The sequence below is a fragment of the Centropristis striata genome, chromosome 4 (genome assembly GCF_030273125.1).
Source record: "Centropristis striata isolate RG_2023a ecotype Rhode Island chromosome 4, C.striata_1.0, whole genome shotgun sequence".
NCBI classification, from domain to species: domain Eukaryota; kingdom Metazoa; phylum Chordata; class Actinopteri; order Perciformes; family Serranidae; genus Centropristis; species Centropristis striata.
The window spans coordinates 13224225-13236867 of record NC_081520.1 but is presented as its reverse complement, the minus strand read 5'-3'; the positions used below and the strand labels follow the sequence as shown (position 1 = coordinate 13236867).

General features: G+C 38.4%; 1 protein-coding gene across 2 annotated transcripts in view; it reads right to left on the bottom strand.

Moving 5' to 3' along the window:
• b3glcta (beta 3-glucosyltransferase a) overlaps positions 1-12643 on the bottom strand; it is a 71975-nt gene that overhangs the window by 41789 nt on the left and 17543 nt on the right. For both annotated transcript variants that reach the window (XM_059330727.1, XM_059330726.1), the window contains exon 3: positions 1718-1757. In XM_059330727.1, coding sequence (XP_059186710.1) covers positions 1718-1757 — 40 coding nt within the window. The remainder of the gene's footprint in view (positions 1-1717; positions 1758-12643) is intronic.

The following is a 12643-nucleotide window of genomic DNA, read 5'->3' as shown; positions in this document are numbered from 1 at the left end:
TCATTAAGCATGTAGTATCAAGCACAGGGTAATATGAGGACAACTTTGTATTTACTCTTATTCAATAAGTATAAGATACATTAATGTTGTAATGAGACAGGAAAAGTCATTGTTCTTATTGGAATTATTATCATTAGTTTATCGTAAAGTGGCTGTATACACAACAGTATAACAGTGAACAGTTGTGACAGAGCTAGTATAACCTGAGTTCACACTTCACAAGAGCTAGCTCAAAGTTCAGTTAACAGAGATTAATATGAACTAGTGCACGATCATTTCTTTCTTTTTTTAATTCTTCAACTCGACATGTTTCAGATTCGTTGCCGACGTGGTTCGGATTTGTTCTTTTAGACCAGGCGGACATAATTTGCATAAAAATGTAAGATTGAGTGGCCGTGTCAACTGGTGAATTAAAGCCGAAAGGGTGTGTGGTTGCTCGTAATAACTTACATTTATGGCTGACAAACACAGACTCACATGCACCAACTAAATAAGGAGCGTGACTTCTTTCTCCGGTCAGGACTCCATTACTCCTCTATGTCTTCACATAGTAAATTGTTGTTTACTGCTAAATTAATGTTCTGAAAGTTGTGCACAGCCCCTTTAAAACAATGATATGCTTCCTCTGGGAAATTATACTGTAAAAAGTTTTTTGCTTTTGTTGTTATTATTAATATGTTGCAGATTATTGTTGTTAGGGTACTAAACATTAAACTGAATTAAGCTGGGAATAAAAATGTATCTCTGTAGATGTTTTTAGGAGTAAAATCCATCTGACAAAGCTGATTACCTTCAACTCAGATCCGTTCACTGGATCAGTGCTACGCAGGATAGGATCCACTTTAAAATTCAGACTCTCACCTGCAGAGCATTGCACGGCCTGTCTCCTGCATATGTGGCTCAACTACTTCACTCTTACACACCAATCGCTCTCTTTGGTCAGACATGCTAAATTTCTGTCTGTGCCATGCACCTGCCTTCAGACCCGTAGGGATCAGGCTTTGAAATGCTCTGTCCACACCCTTACGGTCTGCTGCTTCTGTGGATTCTTCTGAAAGCCGGCTAAAGACACACCTCTTTAGACAGCCGCTTGGTTAAGTTGTATGCACCAGGTTTGAATTCAATGCATTTGGGTGTCTTTATTATGGTTTCCCACTTTTCCCATTGTGTTTTTAGTTTTTAATCATGTAGCTCACATGATCATCTATGGTCTTTTATTGTTGTATGTTGTATAATGCCCTTGCAAAGCACATTTATCTAGAGATGGCATTCACTGTAGTTTATTGCACAAAATACATTATAAAGAACAGTGTGATTCTTCCTTTCAGTCAACTCAATATACATATTTGATATTATTTAATTTATATATATGCTATAAACTGAAACATGTAGGTTGACTCCTTTTATAGCTATTGCTGGAGTGAAACAAGACTAAGCCTGTTGAGCTTCAATCTGTATGTGTAATTATTTTATATGGACTGGGTAATTATAAAAGTACTTACAGTAATTTATTTCAGGGTTCCTCTTAAGTGCAAATTTATTATTCCTTTGTGCTCCACTCCAAGTATTTCACTGGCACCTCATATGAACAGAATATTCAAACTCTAATGAACGGGCTGGAAAGTGTTACCCATTTATTTCTTCCTTTATTGCTTTTTTTTATTCTCTTGCATTCTTACTTTTGCTACAACGGAAGTGAGTAGAAAATAAGACTTACCCAGTTGATTGTTGTGGATGACGTGCATATCATCTTGGCTCTGAAAAGACAGAAAATACTTTTTAATAATTACAGCTGCAACAAAAAAAAAACTTCAAATAATGACCTATATACATCTGCTGTTATGATTTCACAAAAGATGCAGAAAGTGTCAAAAAGCGGCTTGTGTGAAGATGCTCCGTTTCGGCTAAATACTCCATTTCATCTTCCTAATCACTAATTAAGACTTAGTGATACTAAATATGGAAAGCCCTATGGGTTATTTGGAGAAATAATGGGTGATACCCCACGTCATTAGTCCTTCCTAATTGTGTGGGTTTTGTGCCTGCAGCATATAAGCTCTGCACATTCGGCTCAATTAAGGCGTTCAACACTGTTCCACCTCCAGAGCTGTCAGTGCTGCACGCAGCAGACCATGGAGGGATGAGTAAATCAATCACAAGCTGAGCAAACTTTGAAGAGCTGTCTTTTACCTCCATCTTTCAGAGGAAATCTTTCAGTCTTGGGAGAAAGTGCGAGTTCTGGCTGTTTCCAGAACTCTAGAGCGGGAGCGGCAGAGTATTAATAGATAATGACAAACCGAGGCCTGTTTTGATTTATGACTTCCTCTAGACTAACAATCATTTTACTGGCAAGCTGTTGCAGCCTTCAGAGAGCTTAACTAAGTCATAAATTCACTCTCAGTGGGTGAGGTGCAGTGGTTACAGCGATTCACTGTAGTTTGATGGCAGTTGTGTGAACCAGTCTATGTGTAACCTGCTATCTCAGCACATTTGGAGGGCTCGCAATTTTCATAATAAAAAAGCAACCTATTTATTTAGTTAATTTTCTGCCCATGAAGAGTTTCCTGCAACTGTCACGAATACACATAATTTATTTTGTGGAGGGCACAAATTTTCTGCGCTTCCTATCCTTCTTTTTACATTCATCAAGTTCTGAATCGAGCGGTTTGACAAGCTTCATGCGGACCCATTTTCAGATGTACAAATAATAGTAGGAAGTCCACCATTTGCACAGCGATGATTCATGCATACGTGAGGGTCTCTGTCTTCTCTAATTTTTTCAGGTGATCAGAGTAAGAGGCAAATATATGCACAGACAGACAAGATCATATCAGAGTGATTTAATTCAGGAGGTACAAGACATCAGCCTAATTGGACTCAGTAGCATTAGTCATGCCCGCAAGGTTTCTGTCTCATCTTATCACACACTACTCTCCTGAAATCGTTTCCTCAGCTGAAGAGAGAGGGCACCTCAAGGAAAAAAAAGCATCTTAGAAGCCAGCAGAATCTGACTCGTTATCAGATAATTACTCTTGTAAAATCTTTTCAACTTCAAAAACCGTATTACATAGCAACAGGCAAACAGCCATAAAACAAATTTGTCTGCATGAATGTGGTCGTTGTGACAGTAGAGTGGCAGGTGCAAAGTTTTTCACTGTCTCCTCCAGCACTACTCCACTCTCAGGCAGAGAGGAAACAGAAAATCACTGCACTGTCACTGTCAAACCGAATAAATCAAGACCTCCAGTGTGATGAATTAACAGGTCGGCGAAACGTTACCAATTATATCGATTGTGTGTGTGCAACTGTGTGTGTGCATGTGAGTCTGCATGACCCAGCTGGAGATAAGACCTAATGTTTTATGACAGGTTTTAATGAGGTTTTAATGAGAAATCTCTAAATCTAGCCCAACTGTAGATACCCCTACACTGTTAAACATCAATTTCTAATGTTCTAAGTATTTCAGGGGCTTTTTTGTAATGAGCTGTTGTAATATAGGCCGTGTTGAGGCCAAAAAAAAGGCAGCCTCCTCATTCATTTCAATTAGTCCACAATTTTGGCACAGCAGGGCTCCCTGCGCTGCATAAAAACAGTCATCTGGCAAAAAAGTTGAACCTGGCTCAGTTTTTCCCACAACAAATCAGCCAGCAAGACATTGCTTTGGTGAATCTTTTTCAGGGAACTGCACTGGCTTTTACACCGTAGACGACTTTTCAATGTGACTTAGTGAGTGTTTATCTGGCGACAACTGTGACAGAGGATAAAATAATCGTTGCGAAATTCTGTCTTCAGCAGCATTTTCCCTGGGTTCGTGGAAGACTCTGTGCATGTATTTGGTGGGGGGTTTGGGGAAATGTTGTGTTTTTCAATAAAAAATATATGACTTTAAATAATTTTGGACCATTATAGTTATCACAGAAGCTAGACAGTGGTGTATGGTTAGCACTTTTGCCTCACATCAAGAGGGTCGCCAGTTCGACTCTGGCCTTGGGCTCTTCTGTGTGGAGTTTGCATGTTCTCCCATGTGTCAGCGTGGGTTCTCTCTGGGTCCTTCAGCTTCCTCCCACAGTCTAAAAACATGCACTTAGGTTAAATTGGTGACTCGTAGGTGTGAATGAGAGTGTGACTGTCTGTCTCTATGTGTCAGCCTTGCGACAGTCTGGCGACCTGCCCATCTGATTACAGATAAGCGGTTAAGGATAATGAATGAATGAATTAATGAATGAATGAATGAATGAATAGTTATCACAGTTGTGTACAAAAAGTTGGAAAGACTATTGTGGAGCAGACACCGCACAAAAAGCTTAAACAGAACTTCCTTAAAAAGTCCACAGGGAATAAACTAAGACCAATAGACCTGGTAAAAGTAGTGATGCTCTCCACATTGATTTTACATTCATTGTGCTTAAGTGGAGCTCAAAACAGCTTGGGTGCTGCAGCTCAGCCTTATAACGGCAGGAACAACCCTGAACAGTAAAACTAATAACTGGCAGTGTTTCGTCTGTCTGTTCAGCCTTCGAGCTAATGGATGCTTTATTTAACCTGGACTTCTTGGATCATATTTCATCCTCTCACCTGAACATATTTGCGAGTCTGAACACCGGAGGCCTGTCTCATAAAGTGAGTTTATCAAATAAAGCCTGACTTATTTCGGTCATTTTCAGTGAATGTGGTTCAGGGTGGCTCAGTCCGTGGGGACTTGGTCTGGAGGCCTGAGGATCGTAGAGTACAGAGTGTGGGCTGCAGAGCGTCAGTTCACCTCCTAGGCACTGTTAAGGTGCCCTTGAGCAAGGCATCCAATTGCTCTGGGCAACTGACCAAAGGCAGCAACCCCCCCCCCCCCAGGGAATAATAAGTTATGTCTTCTTCTTTTCCTATAAAGAAAATTCAACATACTTCAGGCCAAATAACTGCGGCTACGTATGCCAGTTAACTGGTTGAATTTCCCTTTTCTTTTCTTGCACGTTCCATGATTAATATTACTAACACGCCTTGTGCAGATGTGAGGGTTTTAAAGGACAGAGGATGCCATATTCAGATACAAGATTGTAAAGCCCCCTATGGCAAATTTGTGGTATGTGTTATTGGGCTATATAAATAAACTTACTTGACCTGCTTTTATGGAACAGCATGTACTAAAAAAAACTGAAATAAGCCAACTGGCTTTATTTAACAGGCCCATATTAAAGACAGATGGATTTTGTATTCATAGAAAAACATTTAATTTATGAGTCATTTTCATTAAAGATGCACCTCTAATGCACTGTCAGCATATATCCAAACATGCCCAACATGGTTTTGGGTAGGTATATATATATATATAACTGATAATTGCTTTATTACTGATGTTTTATAAGATGTACTTTCCTTGCAGGGACAATCTATGATCAAAATTTAAATATGGTAACAACAAGGTACATTACATTTACCAAAAGTTATTTAGTAACTTTTAAGCTTAGTACTTAACTTTTTAACAAAATACCCTTTTAGATCCTTCTCCTCAGTCACAAAAGATCCCTGCAGTTGAGTGACACCAGGGCTACAAATCTCTCTCTGGTAAATGATCCAATTCTGCGGAAGAGTGAACTCGGATCAGATCTAACATCATTTTCACCATTACCGAGAGATGAATTATTCTCAGCTCACAGAACTCGCCTCTTTTTGGCCTCCTATGCTTCTGCACGCAGGTAACCCTCTCCTTAATCCCATCTGACAGCAAGCTGTCAGCCATTTGCAGCAGGAATCAGACACCCATAGGTGTTAAAAAGGAATTGCTATGAGTCTACACTGTCTATCTGAAGGGGTAAGTTTCACCATGCCTTGAGCGCTTTTGGTCTGCGGCACCTCAGCGCTGATGCAGACAGACAGAAAGATTGTGCCTCGTGTAGTTTAACCTGAGAACAACAGCAGCACCGCGGCAAGGGTGTTCCCGGCTGAGGTGTACATGTGTAAACTCCTTGAGAGCGACGCTCAACCTACTTAATGTGATTGTTATGCAATCAAGGACACCCGCAAAGACAGCCCTTTGAGCCCTGCCTTTGATTCGGAGGCTCTTCGCATACAGACGCAGCAGAGCTCCTGCCCTCTGCTGCATCTCTCAATCCCGAGGGCACGGACGCTCCACTGATGTGAGTGACCCGTCAGGTCCCATTAGCTTTCTGTTCACTGATGGCAGCAATGATTCAAGGTTGCAGGATTTTCTGAATTTTGACATGTAAAAAGAAAACGCGTGATGTTTACAAAAACCGGCTGTCTAGAAGGACTTGGAGCACCTTGTGTCTGAGGAGCTGAACACTATAATTCGTGTTTTCCTCCCTCTATATTTGCATTAACAGAGGAATAAAATGATTTGTCAGTAAAGTGCAAATTGTCTGCTTCACTTTGAGGATGCTTTTAGCTCTATTGAGTGGTTTCAGAATTAAAACGCCTTTTGTATCCCTCCTCCATGTCAGGGTGCCAAAAGAACTGACGGATTAAAATTTTACTCAATAGTCATTTTTCATACGCAGGGAAAAGCTGTTAATGTGTGATGACTTAATGACTTGGAACGTCTGCTGCCTTCAGCTGGCTATTCTTGTCAGATTTTCTTCAGGCCCTTTTTCTGCATTATTGTTGACTTCAATTGGAAATTAGAAGAAAAGACTTGATAGCAGTCTGTCAGGCACAAAGACTCAAAAATGACAAGTTAAACTGCTAACTTGCTCTTAATGATACTAACCATTTGCCCCATAATGTGAATTTCCTTTTTAACTTTTAGAAGTCGTCCTGACAACCAAGGGGCTCTGTAATTGTCTGTTCTAAGGCACCTGTCAAGCCTCGCCTATTGTTCTCACGCATCACATGCGCAGTTTTCAAAGATAACAATGGCAAATTAACCACTTGAAATTTGCAGTAATCTTGCATAACATTTCATCCTTGACTTGAGGGCCAGGTACAGTTTCTCATTTCTAGCCATCAACTGTCGAGTTTACTGCCGAAAGAAAACAATTTTCTGTCTATTTTATGTGTAGCTGGTTAACAAAACTAATTGGCTTTATGAATTTGTTGAGAATGCCGTTTCCTGACTTTTTAATGTTAAGAGCCTACTTATTTAACAAGAATCTTAAACGGAGTCTTAAAGATGACATTGATGCTGATGATAGAGTTCTGAGTGATCGAGGCTAAAGCTGCATGTCCCAAAGAAAACATCAGCATCCTCACCAGTTTATCATCCATGGAGTACACATGGAGTATGGCATTTTACTTTATTTTTGAATGGGTGGGGTGAAGAGTATTCAACTCAATATTTATGTCTTTGTTGTTCAATGAAAGAATTGATAAATATTAATACAATTGATAAAATAAATAAAACTGGACAAAGTTCCACTTATAAAAATAAATAAATCTGTTGAAATGTAATGTTGTGTAATATTGTATTATTGTATTATATTTCATGGATGTCTGCTTATGACAAAACAAAATATTTATATTTACGTCTAGATATGATATAGTTCCTTTAAATTACCCCAATTTACAGTTAATTCCCATAAATTCCTATATATTTTCCATAATTCCCGTGTAACGTTTTGATTTGGAATATTTCCAAAATTCCCCAGCTTAACTTCCTATGGAAAAATTCTGGAAATGTACCGAACATTTTCCACACCAAGCAGACTTACAATAAATAAATAGTTTTTTAAAAATAAATATGATGACAAAAAATGACTCTCTTTCTGACACGACCTTGTTTTGCTGCTCAGCTCACATACTTGTTAAAAGTGGAAGCAAACTGCTTTGTACAAAGCAAATGTAACATTATCTTAGGTAACATTTGCAGCATTAGAGCTTCTGGGGGATGCAAAACTTTGAGAACATCCAGGACTGACCTCAACAAACCCCGTAAAATAATGCAGTTAACGATGAGCTCCTTGGAAAGTAAGATCCTGAGGTCTGCAGCACTTTAGGGCAGATAAACACATTCCTCACCATCATGCTTCTGTGTTTTTGGAAGCCTAAAAACGGCATCCTCTTCTAAACTCTTGAAATGCAGAGTATTGCTCTTATAAAGGGCTCCATGCACGCACGCTGTTTAGGCATGAGGGGAAATACAGAGCTGCCCTGCCTGGTTTATGGTTGTTAAGCTATAAGACAGTCAATTATAACTCCTATATACATTTTAAAAGTGATAACAAGAATAGCCACCTTGTAGATATTGGACTTTGTGTCAAGAAGAAGTAATCAAACCTCAGGAGGTCTGTGACGGATTCACTTAAAGTGGATTCGTTCTGCACGTCATGCAAGTCCCTGTCCCTCCTGAGAGGACACATGTTCAGTGTGGAGTAGAGGAAGAAATAGAGGGGGCTAATATTCGGTGTTGCCAACTATTTTTTTAAGTGAAAAAGTAGATAACGCCTGCTTATAAAGCATGCAAACAGAGGATAATAAAGTGAAGACTGTATTGTCTGTATTGTGGGAAAACATAAAACTTAAAAAAAAAAAAAAAAAAAAAAGTCTCTTCCCTGTAGTGCTGCTTCTATCATTAATCATTTAGGATTAAACCAAAAACCGTTTTGTTATTTGAACTGATGTACTTTCTGTTGTGTTTTAGCCACATGCTAAAAAAGCACAACAGCAGAAGCTGTGAAACTTTTGTTTCATAAGTATAAACTCTGTCCATCCCTTGCTTTATTTATGTTTCACACAGCGTTCTTACTTTTGGTGTGAGCTGGAGCATTGCTGCTCAAAGACTGTGGATTATCTTAAATAACCGGGTCATGATTTCTGGAAGGGACATTGCTGTTGACTTCTTCAAATGTATTTTTCCTTAGCGCTTGGAGCACCACAAGCAAAGCCATCTAGCTCCATTATATTCAAGAGAAGGCAGACATCTCTACGGCTGATTTCTCAAACATTCTGCAACTCACACCAAAACAATCTAGGCTGAGAAATAGCTCTACGGGTAAGAGAGAGAAAATATATTTTTGATTTGAGGGTATCCCTTCAAATAGCCAAATGAAACAGTGATGAAACAATTCTGTCTGGCTGCTAACTGGTCAGCTAAACTCACCCAGTGAACACTGGTAGTCCAGAGCCATATCAGAGCACATTTATTGAGAAATACTGGCAAATATCTTCAATGAAGAAGAGATGGGGTCTGCTTAGGGCTGGGCGATATGGACCAAAAGTCATATCCCGATATATTTAGACTGAATATCGATATACGATACATATCCCGATATTTTTATTGCAAAGTGAGAGCAAATGTTCAGTCGAAGTCAAAGCCAAATATGATATGTCACAAGTAGTTTTGTTGAAACTGTTTATTTAAGTGAACATAAATATTGTGCAACAACAGGAGTACCCTTTTTTAAAATTAAAGCTCTATAAAGTGCACATTTAAAAAAAAAAAAAATCTTAAATAAAAGCTGCAGCTTGCCTGGAGCAAGGATCACAGTGCAAATTTAAACTATATCGATATATGTGATATGGTCTAATTCCATATCACATTTAAAAATAAGTCGATATATCTTTTATATCGATATATTGCCCAGCCCTAGGTCTGCTCTAATGTCACTAGATGTGTTGCTTGGTGCTTTGTTAAAGAAAAGTTGCTCAAGGGGTCTAAAAAGTCACCAAAAATAGCTAACTTAGTGACATTGCACATCTCTGTGCAAGTAACAAAAGAAAAACTAGTGACAGAGTATTTATATGCATCCTGTTAGGATGACGTCAATATGTTATTAACATGCTTAAAATGCTGTGATATAACTGGATGGTATAAACAGCAATGAGCACCATTTTGTCTTTTATATCTCTGGGTTAAAGGTTTGAAAGTTTTGTGTGTCTGCAGCTAAAAATGTCATTTTATGCTGTCAAAATAATTAACGTTGTAATCTTGTGAACAACTTTTAATAAAACAGCTTTTTTTGTTTTCCTGCCTGTCTTTCTTTCTCTTTCTTTTCTTTCATGTAACAAACAACAATGCACACTTCAAATAGATTTGATTAAGAACAAGTGGCGTAGCTTCATTAATAATCAGGAATATAAAAGTGAGAGTGAGCGACTAATGTTACTGCATCTAAATTTCACATTTGCAAGGTAATGTAATTAGCAGGATAAATTAGAACCGGCTGGATATTTAACTCTTGCAAGCCGGGTTTAGTCTATACAGCCCGGAAATTCTGTTGCACCAGAGAAGTGTTTGATGCAGAGACGTGAGGCGAATCTAAGAAAAAGTGTCCAGCATGGTGTAAACAATACTAAAAGTTTGGTGGAATCCAGATTTTCTGAGCACATATTACAGTCTGTTTCCTCCTCCTCCAATATCAAATAAAATCAACCTTTATTGTCATCTTGCAAAGTAACAGCTGTACAGTGCAAAATGAGAAAATGTTCCCCAGGGAACAGCAGAGCATCCCACACATAAAACTTAAGACATCCAGACATAAATAAAACAACAATATCCAATCTAAACGACAGAATAGTTATCAATACCACCCATAATGACGCATATGATCGTTTGTCAAAATGTCCCATTTGGCGCCTTGCTGCTTGCAGTTCAGCGGAGCTTTCTAAAAGATAGCACACATGTCGTTATACATACACATACGGTTAGTGGTTGTAAAAAAAAAAGGCTGCCGTTTCTGTGATTTCATGTTACAAAACCACTGAGCTAGGCTTAGGGCAAAAAACGTCTGGGTTAGGAATTATAAAAGACAGTTTAAACAGTAGATAAATGTATGTAAATGCTGACATTGAAGTAATTACAAGAAAAAAAGTAGTTACGTAAAAAAAAGGAAATTACGTAAAAAGCTGTTTACTTTTGTTTTCACGCGGGACACCAACCTCCTGGTTGAAAGTCGGCCGTTTGTTCGACCCATTCACCTCCCTGAGTGTGACATACGCCATTTAAACCCTCCATCACCATCAATCACTACTGCTATGTCAGCAAGATGACGGCGGAGGGAAGTCTAAAACGTAAATATGAGTACTTTGTTGCCTCTATAACACTCAACACTCGTCGTTTTGAAGGGGAGACAAGTTTGCAATAAAACAAACCAGTAGGAATGATAAGAAAAAGTGCAGGTAAAAAAACCCTGTAAAATACAGGTAAAAAACACAGAGACATTCATAAATTGTCCAGGGCAGCTTTAAGTTAAAAGTGGCCAGTGCAAGAGTTAATGAAGTAGATATGTTTTAACAGCCCAATACCTCTGAAAGTTGTGATTACCAGGATTTTTCAGTAATCGAGGTATATATTTCGACGTCAAAGTCAGCTTTATTGTAAATTCTTCACAGACATATGCTATAGCAGACATACAAGGAATCAAAATTACATATTATAATTCTAACTATCCCCACGGTAAATAAACAATAAAAAACATGCAGTACATTTTTTCCATTTCTGCAAACAAAAACAACAAAAGTCATTTTTAATCTCAAAAGCTTGAAGTTTCCACAACTGCTTCTTTCAGCATCATTAACGTTCTCTTGTGTATTTTTCTATAAAGCTGATTTTTCCTGTATAATTTTAGAATTTCTCACACAGTGAATCGGTTCATCAGGGTCACTCTCACTTCGTTAGAAGACTATACGCAGAGGATTCAGCTTTGTTTTTCTAGGCACAGGAAAAACTGTTGCCAACAGAGGCGACCAGACTGCACAAAATTGTTGACAGTGGTCCAAATCTGGTTGCCTGGGGCAACGGGGCAACTGTTACTGTCAAGCCCTGCTGTGTAAGTTATTTAGGGTCACAACATGCTCCCTGGCCTCTACATGAGATGGCTGATAGATATTTTTCACCAGATTTTAGCCGTTCTAAGAGTTTGGTTCCACATGAAAACAATGTTCCAGCTGTCACACTGTCTCTGTTAACCTTACCCGAGTCAAATGGGTACAAAGGGACACGATTGCTATAAAAGTACTATATTATAAGATTTTATAATTATCTCTCTAACTCAAATCAAACAACACATACGCAAACAATTTAAATTTCATCAGTGGGCACAATTACATAAAATAGAACAATGTAATAGAAAAAGTTGTTTTCAAAACTTCCCTTTTAAATCAAGGATGGTTAGTGTCTTACAAAGAGAAAAACAAATCATTTATTTTTGATTGCTTATTTAAATTAAAGTGTATTTTCAGCTCCTACAGCATCCTATCTGCTCTGTGTATAACCTGTCTTGTGTTCTCCTTTGAACAAAACATCAGAAACCAAAAGGGAGAAAGGTATAATCTATATTTTTCTGTTTCATGAAGGAATATTGGTCGGGTATCCATCTATGTAGATGTAGACCTTCTGTTTGTGCAGCCAGACAAATGTCACAAAACGCTCCCGTGCTGTGAAAAGCAGAGCCTAGAGACGGTCACCATGAGCCAGACAGCAGCCAAGACAACAACCTGACCTTTTCTTCTTCCTATAAATAATTTCATGAAAACAGTAATGATAAAATACTGATGTTCTTTTATTGCAAATAGATGACTAAATGTGACTGCATTAGGAATGTATGACAAATTGGCAGTGGTAGAAGAAGTATTCAGATCCCTTACTTAAGTAAAAGAGATAAAACCACACTGCAGAAATAAAATCCACTGCAAAGTCCTGCATTCAAAACTTACTTAAAAGGTAAAAGGTACAAATGTATCAGCATCAAAATGTACT